The sequence below is a fragment of the Erpetoichthys calabaricus genome, chromosome 18 (genome assembly GCF_900747795.2).
Source record: "Erpetoichthys calabaricus chromosome 18, fErpCal1.3, whole genome shotgun sequence".
NCBI lineage: Eukaryota > Metazoa > Chordata > Cladistia > Polypteriformes > Polypteridae > Erpetoichthys > Erpetoichthys calabaricus.
In genome coordinates, this window is record NC_041411.2 from 43,791,624 (window position 1) to 43,812,166 (window position 20,543).

The 20,543-nt window shown below is 41.8% G+C and overlaps 1 protein-coding gene across 1 annotated transcript; it reads right to left on the reverse strand.

Moving 5' to 3' along the window:
- Nucleotides 1-6,276: 6,276 nt before the first annotated feature.
- Nucleotides 6,277-11,816, reverse strand: selenoe (selenoprotein e). Its single transcript, XM_028824434.2, has 4 exons — nucleotides 11,472-11,816; nucleotides 11,300-11,376; nucleotides 10,150-10,228; nucleotides 6,277-6,546 (listed from the first exon to the last, which is right to left on the reverse strand). Exons 1-4 carry the CDS (start codon nucleotides 11,598-11,600, stop codon nucleotides 6,403-6,405), a joined length of 429 nt encoding a protein of 142 aa, XP_028680267.1. The 5' UTR covers nucleotides 11,601-11,816; the 3' UTR covers nucleotides 6,277-6,402.
- Nucleotides 11,817-20,543: the final 8,727 nt, after the last annotated feature.

Genomic DNA, 20,543 nt, shown 5'->3' on the forward strand with positions numbered 1-20,543 from the left:
CGACGTGTGATCCACCGCAAACGAAGGAGTTACGGCCCAAAAACGAAAGAGCTCAACTAACGTGAATGAGAAATGAAGCAACAACGCGCCCATAGCTAACGACTAACGACACAGCCACACAAAAAAGAGGATTCTGCGCTGCACCCCAGAGTCAAACGGAGAAAGCTACGGAGGCCCCAAAGGTCCACAAAGATAGTATGGAAGGCGCGTGAAAGTATGAACGGCACATGCGCCTACAACGCGCTTCTGAACTAAACGGCCACACTACACAGCATGGTCCACGCGCTTCTAACACACCTACAGAAGACATGAAGCAACAACGCTCCCATAGCTAACGACTAACGACACAGCCACACAGAAAATAGGATTCTGCACTGCACCCCAGACTCACACGTAAGACACTACGGGGTCTGCGAAGCTCCATAAAGATAGTACGGAGGGCGCGAGAAACTATGAAAGGCGCGGGCGCCTACAACGCGCTTCTGAACTAAACGTCCACACTACACCGCATGGTCCGGGTAATAAGAATAAACAAACTCTCCGTATTAAACTTACGGCATCCTCACACGTCCAAACCATATAGCATATGTGAATCACATTACAGTGATGCATTATTAACAGGACAACCACAGAAAACGCTCCATATTAACAGTAAGTGCTATTATCCATATTACTAACGGTAGACAATGGATAACTGATGGAGTCACGGTCATGGCTCCAAAACGATCCAGCTTAACTAACGGAGCTACAAAAACTAGCCCGTATGGATAAAAAAAATACACGTAGGCGCCTACAACGCGCGTCTGAAACCGCGGAAGCAAAACTGTCTCGGCTCCAAAAACAAACAGCTCGACTAACAAGGAGTCATGGCTCCAAAACGAAACATCTCAACTAACGGACATACAGACGCGAGCCCGCCTAAATACAATTAATGAACGTAGGCGCCTACAACGTGCCTCTCAAACAGCACAGTCAATAGATAAATGGCAAAGAAAGGAACGACAGACGGCCGATAAACAATTCCGCCAATTAGCTGACAACGCATTCTGTAATGAGTCCACTATTAGTGGACATTCATTAGGATTAATGCATATACTTCCTTTATTCATCATCTACACCTTTACACTCCAATATATCTCATACATTCGTCAATGTATTTCGGGTTACCCAACACCGGGGGTAGGCGAGCGAAGCGAGCAGGGGGCGGAGCCCCCTTGTTTTTATCTAATCTATTCTATCTAATGTGTCTGTCAGTGGACATGCTTCCTCCTGCCTGATTCTTTTGTTTGATTAAGTATAAGATTTACATTGGGTGTGACGAGGATGGATAGGATTAGAAATGAGGACATTAGAGGGTCAGCTCAAGTTGGACGGTTGGGAGACAAAGTCAGAGAGGCGAGATTGTGTTGGTTTGGACATGTACAGAGGAGAGATGCTGGGTATACTGGGAGAAGGATGCTAAGGATAGAGCTGCCAGGCAAGAGAAAAAGAGGAAGGCCTAAGAGAAGGTTTATGGATGTGGTGAGAGAGGACATGGAGGTGATGGGTGTAACAGAGCAAGATGCAGAGGACAGAAAGATATGGAAGAAGACGATCTGTTGTGGCAACCCCTAATGGGAGTAGCCGAAAGAAGAAGAAGAACTATATAAATTCTCAAAGAGGTCCTAGTTTAGGGCAAGATTTCTTTCTTTATTATATATTTCCAAATTGAATTTCTACCACACTAGTCAGAATTTTCAACTCTAACGTCCCCTCAAGTCAAATTTTCTATTCAGGAACCCAAACTTGGTCCGTCAAGCTTGAGGTTGTCTGACTTCAGATCATGATATCAATCCAAAATGGCAGCGTACACCACAAGCTTTAGTGAAAGCTGTGGTATTTACTTTCAACTTGTGTCTCATTAAATCAGTTGTACACACAGAAGTGTTTAACTTCTACCTGTGAACATGCTACTTCAGTGATTGAATGTGCAAGTAACCGCAGAATGTGTTTCTGTCAACTACTATTTATTCCAAAAAAGCAAGCACAACAGAGATGCTCCCGGTGGTGCTCATATTCTTTTTCCAAATGTTTTAGTGGAACACAGTCAATATGGGTGTGATGTCATTCCCAGCTCCAACTTCCGAAGTAAATGGAACGCAAGATGGAGGAAGATCCTTCCAGGGACGCCCGGAGTGCTTCCGGTGCAAAGGGCAGCACTTCCACAACACCAGGAAGTGCTGCTGGAAGGACGTCACAAGTCACCTGGAGCACATCCGGGTAGAAATAAAAGGGGCCGCCTCCCTACAATCTGGGAGCTGGAGTCAGGAGTGGGAGCAGGACAAAGAGGAAAGGCGGCCACAGACATTGAATTTGAAGCCCGGAAGAGGGGTTATTGGTGCTGGGAGCACTGTATGCTGTGTGGGACTGGATTTGTGCTTAAATAAACGTGTGCTTTTTATATAAAGATGTGGTCCCTGTTTGGACGCCATTGTGAGAATTGCCTGGACACCACCAAACAGAGACCACATCTTTATTTAAGCACAAAAAAGCCCTTTGCACCTGAAGCACTCCGGGCGTCCCTGGAATGATCTTCCTCCATCTTCCCGGGTGTGGCGGAAGTAAATGTTTCCCGGGTTCCATTAGGCTTGAGGCGCCCCCTGGCGCTGGCCACGAGTCCCAACAGGTTGGAACCTCCTTGCTCATTTCCCGTGGTCCTCTCCTGATCCAGGGCGGTTACCCCCTCGTGGCCTGGAGGACATAAATGCCACCTCCCAGTCCTTCCAGGTGTCCCGGCTGGGTAAGAACCCCAGCCTTCTGTGACAATATATATAAAATCTAACATCTGTCTGTCTGTTTGTATGTCTGTCCGCTTTTCACGGGAGAACTACTTAACGGATTTAGATTGTTTTTTTTTCTATAATTTGCTTGAGCATTCCGGTTGATTTTGCAACTTCTCTCATTTGATCTATGTATAATAGTTCACTTGCGGTACCGATTTATTTGTACGAATCCGACAGAGACGCAGCAGGCCGAGGGGCGGGGGAGGGGAGGGACCCTCCTCACTCACGCATCATTTTCTAGAATTCGTTTGAACATTCCAGTTGATTTTGCGACTTCTCTCATCTCACTAAGAATCATAGTTCGCTTGTGTGATTGATTTTTTTGCGCTAATCCAAGGCAGAGGCTGCGGGCTGAGGAGAGGAGGAAGCGTGATGTCAGGAGTGGGGCGACAGGCAAGGTCCTCCTCACTGTCCTGTTTCACTACTATGTGGGCAGAGCGGCAGGGGACAGCTAATCATTGATCAGAACAGCAATGGTTTGATGTTTAACTACCTCTCCCCCCTTTTAAGACTGGGTCAGGATAGTGAAAAATTTTATGACCAGGTGAGGGGAAGTGCGTAAAACCAGTTTGGCAAGTGATTCTCTGCAGGACTCTCTCAATCAACCACCACTGGAAAGCCAGACTGCCTAGCTGGCAAGCATCAGCTCAACAAATGGCTCTGGGGGGCAGGTGTGAAAGTATTGTGTGCCCCTATTGGTCTGAAGTATGGCTGACTGGAATTGGCTTGTATCAGAGGCCATTCTGTAGCACGACACCCTATTGGTGTAAGGATGTGGACAAAGAATGTATAAATTTGGTTGCTTTACTCCCTCTCTCTCTCTGTCTCTCTCACACACACCATCATGATGAAGGAGCATCTCACACACCATGGACTGAAAAGAAGACCACACTGAGAAACACAGCTCAGCAGCCATATTGAGACAGGCATGTGGCCTAGTCTGAAGAAAGCTGCCCAAAACGATGCCTTAACTAGAGACATTTTAAGTAAACAACAAGTGTGTGTGCCTCCTGAAACTACACATCAGCATTTATCAGGTTGTATGGTTGCCAATATTCATATGTACCTTGCTTATTATTATTATTTTCTGAATATTACCAATAATACATTATTTAAAATTGTAACTTAACTCCCACTTGTCTTTTACTCTATGTAACTGCCTGAGGTTATAGATGTAGAAGGGAAGGTGGGGAGAAGTTATAAAGTACAATAGCTGATAAACAGTGCCAAGTCTATGGGATCTGAGACATTCTGACAAAGGCTACACAATAAAGAATACAAAAGGAGAACGTCAAGTAATACAGAGCTCTACCAAGACAAAACAAATACCATCCCCTACTACACCACAGTCCAGTAATGTCATATATTTGCAGACCCACGCTGTCATGAAGTCAGTGCAGTTTTAGGACTGACGTTAAGGTTAAGGTCTTTTGCGAACACTAAAATAGTACAACTCAGACATCCAACCCCACCTCCATCCCACATCCCATAGTGAGGTCCCCCGCCCACATTCTCCACAGGTCTGGGTGGATTTTGCTTCACATAATCCACTTTCCTCCCACATCTGAAAGACATAACTGGGGGCGAGTGTTAGGGTGTTGCCATATGATGGTCTGTCTACATTTGGTTCCAGCTTTGCACCTGACAGACTCCAGTCTCCATGGCCCAGAACTGTATTAAGCAGGTTTGATAACAGACAGAGAGATGGTAACCATTTTGTCTCACAGCTGGTTTAACATCTATTTTCTGGGTTCCCTTAGGTTAGCTGGCATCCCCTCTGAAAGAGGACACCAACATACTTTCAGGACATGCAAGAGTGATGGTGACCTTATTTTAACACCAGGACACAGGGGTGGTAGAAATTTCTATATTCTAAATTAACAAGGGGGCTCCGCCCCCTGCTCGCTTCGCTCGCCTACCCCTGGCGTTGGGTATCCTGAAATACATTAGTCGAGCTCTTTCGTTTTGGAGCTGTGCCCGCTTTGCCTGCGGTATTTCAGACGTGCGTTGTAGGCGCCTGCGTTCATTGATTTTATCCAGGCGGGCTCGTGTCTGTATATCCATCAGTCGAGCTCGTTCGTTTTGAACCCGTGCCTGCTTTGCTTCCTTAGTTTCAGACGCGCGTTGTAGGCGCCTGCGTTCATTGATCTTATCCAGGTGGGCTCGTGTTTGTGTCGTTGAGCTGTATTGTGTTTGAATTTGGTGTAAAGCGTTCAGCGGTTTGTACAATCCCAAGCAGCACATTATTCCTAACTTCACTCCGCAGTAGTGCCACTCACAATATGGCGGTGACGCCTGCGCCTTCCATACTATGTCGGGTTTCACTATGCTGTGTAGGCGCCTTTGCCTTTCGTACTTTCCCGCGCCTTCCGTACTATCTTTGTGGACCTGTGGGGCCTCCGTAGCCTCTTCCGTTTGAATCTGGGCTGCAGCACAGAATCCTCTTTTTTGTGTGGCTGTATCGTTAGTCGTTAGCTATGGGCGCGTTGTTGCTTCATTTCTCATTCACGTCAGTTGAGCTCTTTCGTTTTTGGGCCGTGACTCCTTCATTCGCGGTGGATACAACTTCGCTTGCGGTGTATGAGATGTGCGCTGTACGCACCTGCGCAGTATGTCTCATGGTCCCATTGCCGTGTACCTGCGTCCATGCCATCCGGTTTACCATTCTCGGTTAGTAATATGGATACTTATATATAGCAGTTTAATATATCCGTCTATCTACTAATTAAGTCCAATTTTCATGTGCAAGGAGATAAAGCCTATTCCATCAGCATTGGGGACAATACGCAGCGCCAGTCCAATCACTTGGATCGTTTGTTAATGTACTCCTAGCGACCCAATGTGCTTGAGATGTGAGTGGAGTACCTGAACACACCTCACATGAGCAAGGGAAGAACATGCAAACTCCATACAGAAAAAAGGGTGGAATACAAATCCAGATCCTTGGAGTTGTCAGTCTAACCAGAACACCACTCTGCTCCTCAAACCAAAATTACATACCTAAAAAATCTCTCTCTTAAAAGCTAACTCACAAATAACCCAGACTATCCATATCTATCCATAATTCATTCACTATCTAGAAAATCTCCTGCCGACTACGCTGCCAACATGTCTGTTACACCATAACATAACATATCAAAGGTGCAGGGAGGTGGAGCTTTTTTCAACAACATTAGGTAGAAGGCAAGAAATGTTCATGGAGGGGGAGCCAGTCCATCACAAATTATAAGTCATCTGTAAAAGCTGATTATATAAATAATATTTGGTTAAGAGAGTTTGCTGGCTGGCTGCCTGCCTGGATGGATGGATGAATGGATTGAAAAAGCAAACATATTAGGACAATATTGACAAGAACAAGGCCATTCAGCCCATCAAGCTCATCGATCCAGTTCACCTATTCTTTTCCAAAGGGCAACAGTATGAGTCTGAAAGAACACAAGAAAAGACACGGGGGGCTTTTTTTTTTTTAATGACAAATAGCCTCCCATGAGAAGCGTGGTTGCTCAGTCAGAAACTTTGTCCTGGCTTGACCTTTTGGTCCCTGACGTCATTCATGCATCCCACTGGGTGGCGCTGTCTCTCACAGTTCATCTCGTAGCATTCGAAGAGGCAGATGCTGAAACTCTTCAGGAACGTCTTCACCTTTCTGTGAGCGTTTGTAAAATCCCAAGGAGTCAAGGAGGGCGCTGATCTCATCAGCTTTCATATCCTTTATGCTGATGGCCTAAGGACAGAAGAAATGGAGAACTGCTAACATGCATATCCATCCATCCATCCACCCATATATATGCAGATCAGCCACAACATTAAGACCACTGACAGGTGAAGCTAATAACATGGATTATCTCGTTACAATGGCATCTGTCAAGTGTTAGGATATATTAGGCAGCAAGTGAACAGTCAGTTCTTGAAGGTGGTGAGTTTGAAGCTGGGAAAATGGACAAGCAAAGCATCTGAGCAACTTTAACAAGGGCCAAATTGTGACGACTGGGTCACAGCATCTCCAAAATGGCAGGTCTTGTGGGGTATTCCTGGTATGTAGTGGCTAGTTACTACCGAATGAGGTCCAAGATAGGACAACCAGTCCAAACTGGCTCATAGCTCTCAGAGTAATGAAATTTTGGTCCTACTCTTAGGAGTAAAAGCATCAAATCAATTTTCCTAAGTTAGGAGACTACTCCTGACTTCTCAAGGAATTAGGAGAACTCATGAGGAAAGATAAAAGGAAAATAAGATGAAGGAGGAACTGCAGCTCACAAATGTATCAGAGATTGTAACAGCTACCCTTTATTTAAATGTGTTTTATCAGGGCTTATCAGTAATTGTCCAGGAGGTTCCTACTGAAAGGTTTATGACACGTATGGCTTAAACAACTCATAAGAATACCTATCAGTTACTTTCAACCATTTGCAAAAGAAAGGACTGCAACTTTCATAATTTTCGGCATATCTTATATATAAACGTCTACGCGTGGAAGTGTCTGTCTGTCTCTCAGGCCTGGAAGTGCAAGGCTGCAGCATGAAGCTCAAAGAGCCGGCAAGGCGGCCCCAAGTTAACGAATCGGAAGAAGAAAGAAGTGTGAGGCTACAGCATGAAGCTGAAGGAAAGCAACTCCATCGCCAAAGAGGAAAGACAAACGAGAGAGAAACTCGCTTGGCCGCTAATAGACAAGGTGGACGAGGACGTCCGCAAAAAGAAACCGCCGACTCTGCAGTTCAATTTTTTTTTAGTCCGTTGGCCACGCTCTCTTTCGCAGGGGTGGGCGTTGATTTGTTTTCAATCCTATTTTTTTGTAAAAATTGATCTATTTGTATGGAATGCTTACAATAAAATCAATAACAATAATATATAAAAAAAAAAATTTCTGACGATTTCAATAGTTTCTAGAAGCCTGGGCTTTTTAAAGCACGGGCTTACACAGCTAGTGTTTTAATAATTGTTCCCAGATACAGTACGCAATAAAACATCGTGCATTTGGAACGGACCCTTACTGTACCTAGTCCCAGTCCTGATTTATATGCCAGATAACCATCTTAAATATCCAATATCTAGTTTATAAGGAAAATGTTTTATTTATCTATCAAATATTCAGTTTAAAAAGCATACAGTAGATCCTATTTTTATATCAAATATTTAGCTTAAATGTTAAATATCTTAAATATCCAATATCTACTTATACGGCAAATGTCTCACTTATATGTTAAATATTCACTTTGTATAGCAAATGCCTTCCTTATATGTTAAACATATAGCTTAATTATCAATTTTCATATGAAAAATACCTCATCTATATGTCAAATATCTATCTTATATGAATTACAAATGTCAGATATCCAGCATACATGGCAAATGTCCTACAAATATCCAGTTTATACGGTAAATGTCTTGTTTATATGCCAAAAATCCACCTTAAATGTCAAGTATTTTTCATGCTGTAAATGGCAAATGTCTGATGATTATGGCAGATAGCGATGAATCTTAAATGTCCAATATCAGGTTTATGTGTCAGAAGTTACGTTGTACAATTGCATACCAAATATTCAATTTAAATGTCTTATGTCTTATTTATAGACCAAAAATTCAGTTTATATGTTAAATATCGGTTATATATCAGCTATCCTAGTTACATGGCAAATATTTCACATATATGTGTTAAATGCTGCTTTTTATGTCAAATGTCAGGCTTAAATGTCTAATTCCCAGTTCATATACCAAATGTTCTTTTTTTATGTTTCAAATATCCAGTTTATGTGGCAAATGCATTTCTCATTTGTCAAATATCAAGTATAAATGTCAAATATCCATCCTGTTAGGCAAATGTCTGACTTTTATGCCGGATATACGTCTAACTTGAACTAGCAGAGTGTAAGCCATCTGTCTCGCTCACGCTGTGCATTTAGCAATCCGCTAGCCCTTATGTCCCTCTTTCATCATGTGTCTTGTTGCTTTCGTTTTCATTGGACATTCTAGCCCTCTTGTGGACACCAGACAACATTACACCCGGCCACGGAAGGAAGCCAGCTAGTCTGTCATTTTATGTATATCGAGAGGTCCAATATCTACTTTATATGACAAATATTTCACTTAAGCGTTAAAAATTGATTTTAAAGGCATATGTATTATTTATATATGAAATATTCAGCTTATATATGAAATATCTTTTTTGTCAAATAGCCTATGGCTCACTTATATATTAAATATCCATTTTATATGGCAAAAGTCTTATTTATATGTCAGATATCCTGCTTAAATGTCAAGCCCCCCATTTTACACTGCAAATGTCTTTCTTACATCTCAAATATTCAGTTTAAACACTTTTCCCATATTCCAAATGTCAAATTTAAATGTCAAAAACCCCTTTTACATGGCAAGTGTCTCACTTAAATGTCAATTATCCATTTTATGTGGTAAATATTCAGATTCAGTGTCAAATGTCCATTTTATCCCTGTGACCCTCGTTGGATAAGTGGGTTAAGAAGATGGATGGATGGATATCCATTTGAGATGTCAGCTGCCTTTTGATATATATCAAATATCGTTTATTGGGCAAATGCCTTTTTCATATGTCAAATATCACATTTAAATGTCAAATATCCATAATATGGCAAATGTCTTACTTCTATGTCAACTGTTCATATTAAAAGCCAAATTTCAGTTTTATCCCCCTGGATCTCTTGCCAGCCCCAGATAAGCAGGTTAAGAACATGGAAGGATGGATATTCATTTTATATGGCACTTATATTTCAGATATCCTGTTTAAATGTCAAATAGCCATTTTATCCCTGTGACCCTCCCCTGGATAAACAGGATAAGAAGATGGATGGATGGATGGATGTCCATTTTATATGACAAATATCTTTTGTTATATTTCAAATATCTACTTTATGTGGCAAATGTTTTTCTCATATGTCAATTGTCACTTTTAAATGTCAAATATCCATAATATGGCAAATATCTCACTTATTTGTCAACTGTCTAGTTTAAATATCAAATATTGATTTTATCGTTTTGGATCTCTCCACCAAAACCCCCAGAAAAGCAGTTAAGAAGATAAGTGGGTGGACGGATGGATATCCATTTTATGTGGCAAATGTCCAGTTTATGTGACAAATGTCCTGTTGAAATGTCAAATATCTATTTTATCCCCATGATCCTGTCCTGGATAATCAGGTAAAAATGATAGATGATGGATGGATGCATACAGTATCTAGTTTATAATCCAGTTTACATGCATCTCTTTGGCTGCCTGTATATATGAAATTTCCAACTGTAGTGCACTCACCCTGAGCAGATCTCCACCGTTCATTGAATTAGCGCACATACTCACCTTCACAATTGTGTCGTCCTTGTCGTAGAGGACCAGCTGCGGCTCCTGTTGCTCAGTGGAGTCGTACTGCAGATTGTGACTGGAGTGAACAGGGTTAAGGACTTGAATGGTATGCTTTAGGAGGGCTTCCCTCATGGAAGGCCTGAAAATGTCTGGCTGATTACTTTAGCATATTGTGGAAAACATGGGAATCGGAGGCTTATTTATCAAACACCCCACTGGCAGCAAACACATGCTCATTTAGTAACATAAAATTGCATAATATTTATATACAGACACACAGACACTTGTACTTTTATTAAGGTGGATAAACTGATTTCTGTCCATCCAGCAGTTTACTCTCTGTTGGAAATATTAATTGTTAATGTTTGCAGTGCACCATCTATCAGAATGTATTTAGTAATTCATGTAGCAATAAAATGCACTGCATTTGTCATTCCAACAGATGGTGCATTACAAACATTAGCACTACTTTTATGAATTACATACCAAAAGGCATATAACAGAGACATATGCATTGCATTTGTCATTCCAACAGATGGTGCATTACAAACATTAGCACTACTTTTATGAATTACATACCAAAAGGCATATAACAGAGACATATGCATTGCATTTGTCATTCCAACAGATGGTGCATCACAAACATTTAAAGTAATAAAATACATTGCATATGTCAGTCTAACAGATGACGTGTCACTTACATTTGTACTAATAAAATGCATTGCATATGTCATTCCAACAGATGGCACATCACAAACATTAGCACTGCTTTTATGAATCTCATACCAAAAGGCATATAACAGAGACATATACATTGCATCTGTCATTCCAGCAAATGGCACATCACACACATTAACACTGCTTTTATAAATCCCAAAGCAGGGAGCCTTTGGTATGAGATTTATAAAAGCAGTGCTAATATTTGGGATGTGCCATCTGTTGGATTTCAGAGACATAGCAACTGGATGGACACACAGATACACACACGTCCCATTGTGAAGGTGGATAAGACACGATTGCATCCTTTTGCAGTCTAAGCATCTCTAGAGTGTGTACAAACATTTGCTCACCAAAGCGAAACTCTCCCACTTTTTACCATTTTATTCCAAGACACCCGATCAACACTTGTGCCGTTTGCGGAGGATACTATAGCGCCCATCTCTCCATGAGGAACTCCCGCAGCTCCGGCATGCTCTTAATGGATCATCCAACTACACTGGGAGCCTGGAAAAAGCAAGAAAAAAAATAAAGAAAGGACAAACTGTTAGCGGTCTGTGACTTGTTCAAACTCACGGGAGGTTAAAACGCCATCCACTCACAATGACTTTCCCCCGTGCAATTTCTGGCTTGTCACCATCAGGTTTGCCGGTGTCGCCGGTGTCGTTGTCAGCTGGGTCCGCTCTCACCGAGGCAAACACAGTCAGGCACAGTAAGGCGAGCCACCGCATTTTGGGTGCGAAGTCGACGGTGCCTCGTCTTGTCCACTGGAGCAGTGAGAAGGCTTCGGCAGCTTTATGACTAACAGCCCAGATCCTGGTTTATTATATTTTTTAAGTTTCCTTTCAAATTGTCCTTGACGACAGGTGTAACCTTATCTACAGCTCCCAGGGCATTCATTTTCACACCTTTACCCTTTTTTTAGCTTTCTGTATTTCTTCTCCGAAATAATCCAGGGGGGCTGTCTGTACAGCCACTCGTTTGATGTTTTTGAGAGCCCGCAACACCTGGCGTTTCCCATGCTGCGCACAGTTGTTATGGTTGGATCAGTCAAGTATGACTTTAAACCCATTAAATCAAACATGCTTGGCCTCACTTTGGGTCGCAATGGCTGGATTGATGTTTTTCGCTGGTCGAAAACCCATTCGGAATTGCTAATCAACCTGACCTGTAAGTCTTCTGGGGATGTGGGAGATAAATCTGGGCACTCGGGGAGAACGTTCAAATTCCACGTTGACTAAAATGCGGCAGGATTAATGAGCCGGTAGCGCTTTACACAGCCTTCACAGTTGGTGGAAATCAAAGATATTTAGTAAGGGATAGGGTTGTCTATGTCCAACAACAATTACGACCCTAAAACCTCAGTTATATAAGAAGAACAAGTTCACTCGGATCCAAACCCACCACAAGGCAGCTCTCCCAACCTCCGATTAGGACTAAATGTTTCAGATATTATCTCCGCAATCCCGTCGCTTTACAGTTTGACCACTAGGTGTCAGTGTGGTATCAAACCGAAACCGCTCACAGCGCGTTCAGTCAATAGAGTACACTGCTGTACGGAAGCCGAGAGAGGACGTGTTATATCATTAACAGTTTGAGTGTTTTCTCGAGATAAAGGAATGAACTTCTCCAGCATGTGTAATAAATATCATACAATTTTAACAATGGCTTGCTCGAGATAGCAGAATAATTTTCTCAAGAAAAAGAAAACAATAAAAATAATGATATTACACATCCGCTCTAAGCATCCATAGGCTATACTCTTTCCTCTACAACGAATATGTTTAATTTTGCAGTTCTCCTTCATTTGAGTGTCTGCTTTGTAATGCTAATGTAGGTTGGGCCTGCCAATGAAACCCATTTAAATGAAAGAACCGCAGGCAGCCACACTAACCTTTGGAATACACTTTGTGAAGGATCAGCAAACAAGAAACTGATGAGAGCAACTCCAAGGTGGACATTTCACTGGCATCAGCAACTTAGAAACTAATTAGGAATCACAGGAGGGGGAAAATGGGTTGAGTCTCTCATTTTGCTTTAATAACAAGTTTTGTGCTGGCAAACTGGCAAACAGCTGTTCCCCCCATGGCCGCGGCTCATTTAGGAGATTGGCATGTTCACGGCTTTTGGACTGGGTTTTGAATTTTATTGTCAAATTGTTCATTTAGTGAGTTGTCCAGCTTGCATTAATGATCCTGCCTCGTGTGACTTATAAACTATAAACCTGCCAGACGTGTTGTGGGTATAGGGAAATTATGCCCCAATAAAAATGGAACCTGAGTAGGCAATGTTAAATCATGGCGGAGACTTTGTAAGGCTGCACAGATGTCCTCCTGGGAAAGCAGTCAAGGATGTGACTGAGCTAAAACTTTTAGTAATCTTTTCATCGATTGTTTTATCAGACTAATGTAGGAAAAAGGAGTGAACTGGACCCAGTTTGAAAGAATCAGACTCGAATGGGATGCACAATATTCATGCACAGCAGCACATGGGCCTACAGAGCGCATTAGTCCTCCAGCCCTCCATGTCTGTCTCCAGTGACTGCGGGCCATATGTCTGCATCTCATCTGCCCATCCTGATCTCATCTTTCTAATCTTCTTTATGAATCACGTTATTGTGCTATGTTTTCAGCTATCATATATGGCAAATCTTTTATGAAATTCTATAGTTCCTTTATATATGTATAGTGGCCACTTGGGGGGCATATCTGAGTCCCTTGACAAAACTGCAAAGGCAATGGTCCAGGGTTGAAATCAGCCCTTTAATTAAACAGAAAATGCCTCTGACACAGACGTCTTCCACAATGCAAGAGTCTTTTCTTTTCTTTTCTGTTCTGTTCTTTCTCCTCCACTCCTTCCCAGCAATCTTTGTTCTTCCTCCATACTCAAGTCTGACCTCCTGGTGGACACGGAGATCTCCCTTTTAAAACCTGAACCAAGAGTACTTCCAGTGCCAAACCATTGTCATTAGGTGGAACCATCCTGCAACAAGGGACCCTCCATCCAACATCTTCTCCCAGCAGCACCTATGAAACCCATCAGTGCAGCCCTATGACACTAAAACTCCAAATACTTCCCTCTGGGTTTCCAAAGGGGGCTCACCAAGGGTGATGCTGCCACCTAGTGTAACTGAGAATGACATGCAGATGGGAAGCAGTCTTCTGCTGCGACTAATTTGTTCTGGCCTCCCAAACATCAACCATCCTGGATGGAATGCTCCACTCATTATACAGTCCTTTCATTATACTGGCCTCCCAGTTGGGTAAGGGAGGTCAGTTCACCCCCACTGGGATGCCAGTCCATCTGTTTCTCCCACCAAGCTGGTATCCCATGTCAGGGTTCTGGATGAGACAGGGAATGTCCTGCCTCTATTCCAGACCATCCATTATACTGACACAGTTATACAACACATGTTTTTGGAATAAAATAAAATATATTTATTTTTACAAAGCACCCTTTCACAATCCACTCCAGCAATCAGCCTCAATAACAAGACAAATTGAACAAATCTTCCTCCTTTTCTTCCTCTGTTGAGTGTTGCCCACTGCCTCTCAACTCCGACTCCCTGATATGAGACTCCTTTTAACTTGAGGGAGCACTTCAGGGCCATAGAAAAAGTAGGGAGGTCCTCCCTTGACAGTGGCCTCTATCAATACCCAGGGACCCAAACAGGGCTGCACCTCCTGACTCCAACTCCCAAGCACCCCTGTGAATGTCCCGACTGGACTACCATATGAGGACCACTGCCACCTAGTGTAGGAGGGATGGAACAACTCTTGATCCTTGGCTTTTATTAGTCCGTCCATTAAACCATACTGGCCAGGAACAGATTTATTTCCTCACCCTGTTGGCCAATTCGTTTGCGTCATCTTACTGGCCTCCTTTCTGGGTAATGAATCATCCTCCATTCTAACTGGGATGCTCTTTCTCCTCCTATAATATATATGTGTATACAGTATGTGTGTGTGTGTGTGTGTGTGTGTGTGTGCGTGTGTGTGTATACAGAATTGTTAAAAAAAACTTTATTATTCACCTTACAGCAATGCTTTCCTTGAAACTTGTCCCAGTCCCACTCATCTATATAATAAAAGCCCAGCGCAGCGTCCGTGTCCGTATGCATTATAAAGGCAGGATGTTCAGTTAGTGTTATTTACCCCATCGAGATGATCTACCCATATGCATTATAAAGGTAGGATGTTTCGATAAGGTAGCACCAATCGATAGATACATCTGTCGAAATAAACTACGGTAGGATACTTCGACAAAGTAGGACAAATCGTCAGAACACCGGGTTCCTTTTGGGTGTATAGCCGCCCCCGTAGAAAAGCCCCAGTCCTTCCCCTCTCAGTATTCCAGCTTACCCCCCTCCGTTCTTTCCCCTTTGTGCACGTGAGTATTTCGAGCCCCGCGTCTGAGTCGGATGATTCCCCTGGTCACCAATTCGTGTGTTTCAAGCCGCGATTTTCTATTTTCTCCCTTTCGGCCCACCATGCCTTTCCGTATTCAGATACCCATGTGCACGAGGAGACCTTACGGAACAATGCCGAAACCAAAGGCAACTGAACCTGCTGCTGCGAGAGAGGACACATTACAGCGCCATCACGAAGCAAAGAGGCAAAGGCGTGCCAGTCGCTCCCAAGAAACGGACAGTCAGCATTCATACAGATTAGCTCAACGACGCGTCTCTGCCGCACAACGAAAGGCAACTGAAACCCCTTCTGATTAGTCTGCGTCCCACACTTCGTGAATCATGGGTTTTGTTTTGAAATTTTGTTTCCCATGCAAAAATCAAATGCGGTGCGATGAAGGACCCAGTTCACGACTGGCAGCCGCGTTTAAACAGGGAGTCCTTCAACTTTGGTCATCCAACGTGCAGCGTTGCGCGCGCCAAGTCGCTAGTTCCTGTTAATATTTCCCATACACATCTTTTTTAACCAGGTTCAACATCTCTCAGAAGTGTGTGGCTGAGCAACCAAGTCAAACTGACCAATCAGATTGCTCTGAGAGACAGGACACTCACAGAGACACTAGTGTTTTATTACATAAGCAGATAATCATAATATCATAAAGGATTTTCCAAATAAAGCACTATCTATCTATCTATCTATCTATCTATCTATCTATCTATCTATCTATCTATCTATCTATCTATCTATCTATCTATCTATCTATCTATTTATCTATCTTTTATATAGTGCCTTTATTATCTATCTATCTATCTATCTATCTATCTATCTATCTATCTATCTATCTATCTATCTATCTATCTATCTATCTATCTATCTATCTATCATATAGTGCCTTTCATATCTATCTATCTATCTATCTATCTATCTATCTATCTATCTATCTATCTATCTATCTATCTATCTATCTATCTATCTATCTATCTATCATATAGTGCCCTTCATATCTATCTATCTATCTATCTATCTATCTATCTATCTATCTATCTATCTATCTATCTATCTATCTATCTATCTATCTATCTATCTATCTATCTATCTATCTATCTATCTATCTATCTATTATATAGTGCCTTTATTATCTATCTATCTATCTATCTATCTATCTATCTATCTATCTATCTATCTATCTATCTATCTATCATATAGTGCCTTTCATATCTATCTATCTATCTATCTATCTATCTATCTATCTATCTATCTATCTATCTATCTATCTATCTATCTATCTATCTATCATATAGTGCCCTTCATATCTATCTATCTATCTATCTATCTATCTATCTATCTATCTATCTATCTATCTATCTATCTATCTATCTATCTATCTATCTATCTATCTATTATATAGTGCCTTTATTATCTATCTATCTATCTATCTATCTATCTATCTATCTATCTATCTATCTATCTATCTATCTATCTATCTATCTATCTATCATATAGTGCCCTTCATATCTATCTATCTATCTATCTATCTATCTATCTATCTATCTATCTATCTATCTATCTATCTATCTATCTATCTATCTATCTATCTATCTATCTATCTAATCTTTGTAATTTATTTCTTATATTTATAATAGTATTTTTTTTTTTTGCTTTTAGTAAAGTGACATGGTTTGTATGAAATTGAGCAGCGTAATTAAATGTTGTAGTTGCCCTGTGCCCCCTCTTGTCTGATTGGTTCAGTTCTGTCTCTGCTCCACACATGATCCCCGCGCCATGTTTCCAATGCTCCATCTAGACAAACGGACTGCTTCACACATGCTCTCAATGCTTGTGCCCAGTGTTCCTGTTTTTGGAGTACCTGCATGGTCGTGGAGAGCAGGAGAAGCTCCAAGATCTTAAGCAATGTAAGATGTTTCCGGTCAGGCCTGGAAACAGAAGGGGGATCAGGGCGCCCTCTCACGTGTTTTCAGTCAAGGAGGCAGGAAAGGCAGCATTCACATTCCACAGCTGGTGAAAATGTGGAGTTCTGGCGCAGTGGTGAAGGCAGGTCACTTGGTCACAGCAGCTGGTCCCTTTGCAGTTAATGTGTAACAGGACTCTCTGTTCCTTGGGTTTTCAAAGCAAATGGAAAAAAAACCAAAACAAAACAAAACAGAGCACCAGAACGCCAGAGCAGATATGAAACAGATTTTCTTGGCTAACAAGATGGCTATGGGAAAGTCTGTCTCTACTAATAATGCTGGATGCAGATGTGCCCTGAATGAAGCCCTACTATTAAACCTCAATGAAAGGATACTAGTGCAGACATTTGGGGCCTTCAAGGTAATCCTGCAGTTTGTGAAACACTTTCAAAGTAAATGAAAGAAATCAGATTTTGTAGAGAAACAGAATGAGATCTGAAGGGGCTGCAGTGATTGCTGAGTTCATACATAATGGGGTCCACACGGTGAGTGTGCAGCACAAGGAAGGTAACCTGCACGGCACGATAATGTAGCTTGGCTTATCCAAAGTAAACGTTCTTGTCCTTTGTGTATTCCACAGTCAAGCTCAGACTCTTCAGTTCGAGTGTTCAGCACAAATGCAGTTGCAGCCACTTATGAAGTCAATTGAACAGCCTTGGTCAGTGAAGGACCAGTTCAGACTAAGATGATGCGCTTTGACCAGGCACAAGGGGGTTAAGGGGGATTTTTGGCCTGGATACTTTCTGTGGGCCCCTGGTTCTCATAAAATACTCTTTAAGGACTCTAGATAAATGTGTTAGTTTGATAAATGTGACAGTGTCTGCCAGATCAGGGCCTGTCTTGATAAAAATAACTTTCTTTCACTGATTTCTGTTGCCACTCTATCAGACTTCGGTTGCAATATAAAAGGTTTACAAAAAACAACTCTAGTTAAAATGTCCCGAGGGGCAGTGGGACAGCTTAACATAGTCAGTCATGTCTCAAATTTAAATTAGAAAATTAGAACAGTCTAGACGAGAACAGGCCGTTCAGCCCAACAAAGCTCTCCAAGTCCTATCCACTTAACTCCTCAAAAATATCATCAAGTTGAGTTTTGAAGGTCCCTAAAGTCCTACTGTCTACCACACTACTTGGCAACTTATTCCACATGTTTGTGGTTCTCTGTGTGAAGAAGACTTTGTCAGAGGAATTGGCTTAATCAACTCACGGCCACCACTTCACAACCTATCCGTCACCCATTTACCTTTAAACGCAGCAGTAACTCACAACCCAAGGGCGCCAATCTATGACCCAAAGTTTAGGAAACCCTGCTCTAACTGATCAGCCTCATGGAATGTTCATCCTCCAAAGGGCACCCTCTTCATTAGTCTTCCCTGACTTGTCCTCAGGAGCTCTCCTCCACTGTTCCATATTATCTTCATTACTTTTAGGATTATCAAGTTCAGTCTGGTTTGATGCACCAGCTCCATTCATGTTTCGTAGGCTCTGGAAATTGGTCACAGATGAAATGTCAAGTTTTCTCCGTGCCTAATAAGGTCACCAAAGTTAACCATTCTTATGGTGGTGGCCGTTCACTTTGTTGAAAAGTCCATTTTTTAAAAATTGTGTAGGCAACAAACATTTGATGTAATCTCAATTGTTTGTCACTGTAAAGTGAACAGAAGAAGGAGATAAAGAGGAGAAAAGGTGAAGAAGATGAAAAAATGATGATGATGAAAAAGAAGAAAATGTAAAGAAGAAAAAAAGATGCCAAACAAGAATAAGAAAAGGTGAAGATAAGGCAAAGAAGAAGAACATTCTTGGTTTATGCCCAAGAAGTCTACCATTGACTGCATCCTGGCAGAAGAAAAAGAAGAGGATGATGATGATGAAGAAGAAGAAGTGAAGAAAAGGTGAAGAAAAAGTGAATAAAATGAAAGGATGATGATGAAGAAGAAGGGAAGGTGAAGAAGATAAAAAGATGCCAAACAAGACTAAGAAAAGGTGAAGATAACATAAAGAAGAAGAGCATTCTTGTTTTACACCCAAGAAGTCTACCATTGACTGCATCCTGTCAGAAGAAAAAGAAGAAAAGGTACAGTAAATAAGATCAAAGGATGATGATGATGATGATGATGATGATGAAGAATAAGTGAAAAAAGTTAAGAAAAAGAAGGAAAGGTGAATAAGATTAAAGGATGATGATGAAGAAAAAGAAGAAGAAGAAGAAGAAGAAAAGGTGGAGAAGAGAAAAATTTGAAGAAGAAGAAAAGGTGAGAAAAAAGAAGAAAAGGTGAAAAAGATGAAAAGATGATGATGATGATGATGATGATGATGATGAAGAAGAAGAAGAAGACACACTCTGGGTTCTACATCCATCTTGGCACATGTGTTAGCTGGTTTGATGCATCAATACCAATTACGTTTCATATGTTAGAACTGAAATGTTGTGTCTGCTCAATGCCCACAAGGGTCACCAGAGCCATAGTGTCACCATAGTGTTTCTTATGGTGATGTCCATTCACTGCGTTAGAAATTCTTTCTTTCTTTCTTTCTTTCTTTCTTTCTTTCTTTCTTTCTTTCACATGTTCAGTCTGCAGACATTTCATGTGGTCCCAACCTGCAAAGCCGCAGTAAAGTGAAGAGGAGAAGAAGCCCTCTGGTTTCCAAGTCCAGCCTGGCACATGTGTTAGCTGGCAGCAGATGGTTTTTGTAGCACACCAATAGTAAGTAAATAAAAGGCAAACTTGCTCGCTTTGGCAGTTTTTCATTTCCTGCTGGGTACACAAAATGAAGCAGTGGAGGAGAATTCTGGGTATAATTGCTTTTGGCTGCCACCCCAAACACTGGCCACATCACACACCCAAACTGGGAAAACACAGATTGAGCGAAGAAAGGAACAAAAAGCAGGAGACAGCAATGAAGTTTGTGGAATGATTTTAGGGGGAGCAGCAAGCTGAAACCTCCTGATGAGTCTCATGATGAGACGCAATTTCTGTGCTCACCAGTCCTCAGATCCCCAGCTTTGCTCCATTTAGCTCCTATTTTAGAGTGCCTCCATTCTTTTTTTTTTCTTTTTCTTTTTGGACCGCCAAATTGGCTGGCCTCTTTTTTAGATGTCTTATAAATATCTCCTGTTGGCGGCAGGGAGCAGGGCTGTCCCTCCCGTCCCTGTGCCACAGGAAACTCTAAATGGTTGTCAGATGTGCTACTGCTGTACCAAAAAAGATGAAGCTCTCTCAACACCCTAAAGACCACTAAGCATTTCTTCTTCAGAACACATTTAAAACATCCCTGAGTGACACAAGTGACATAT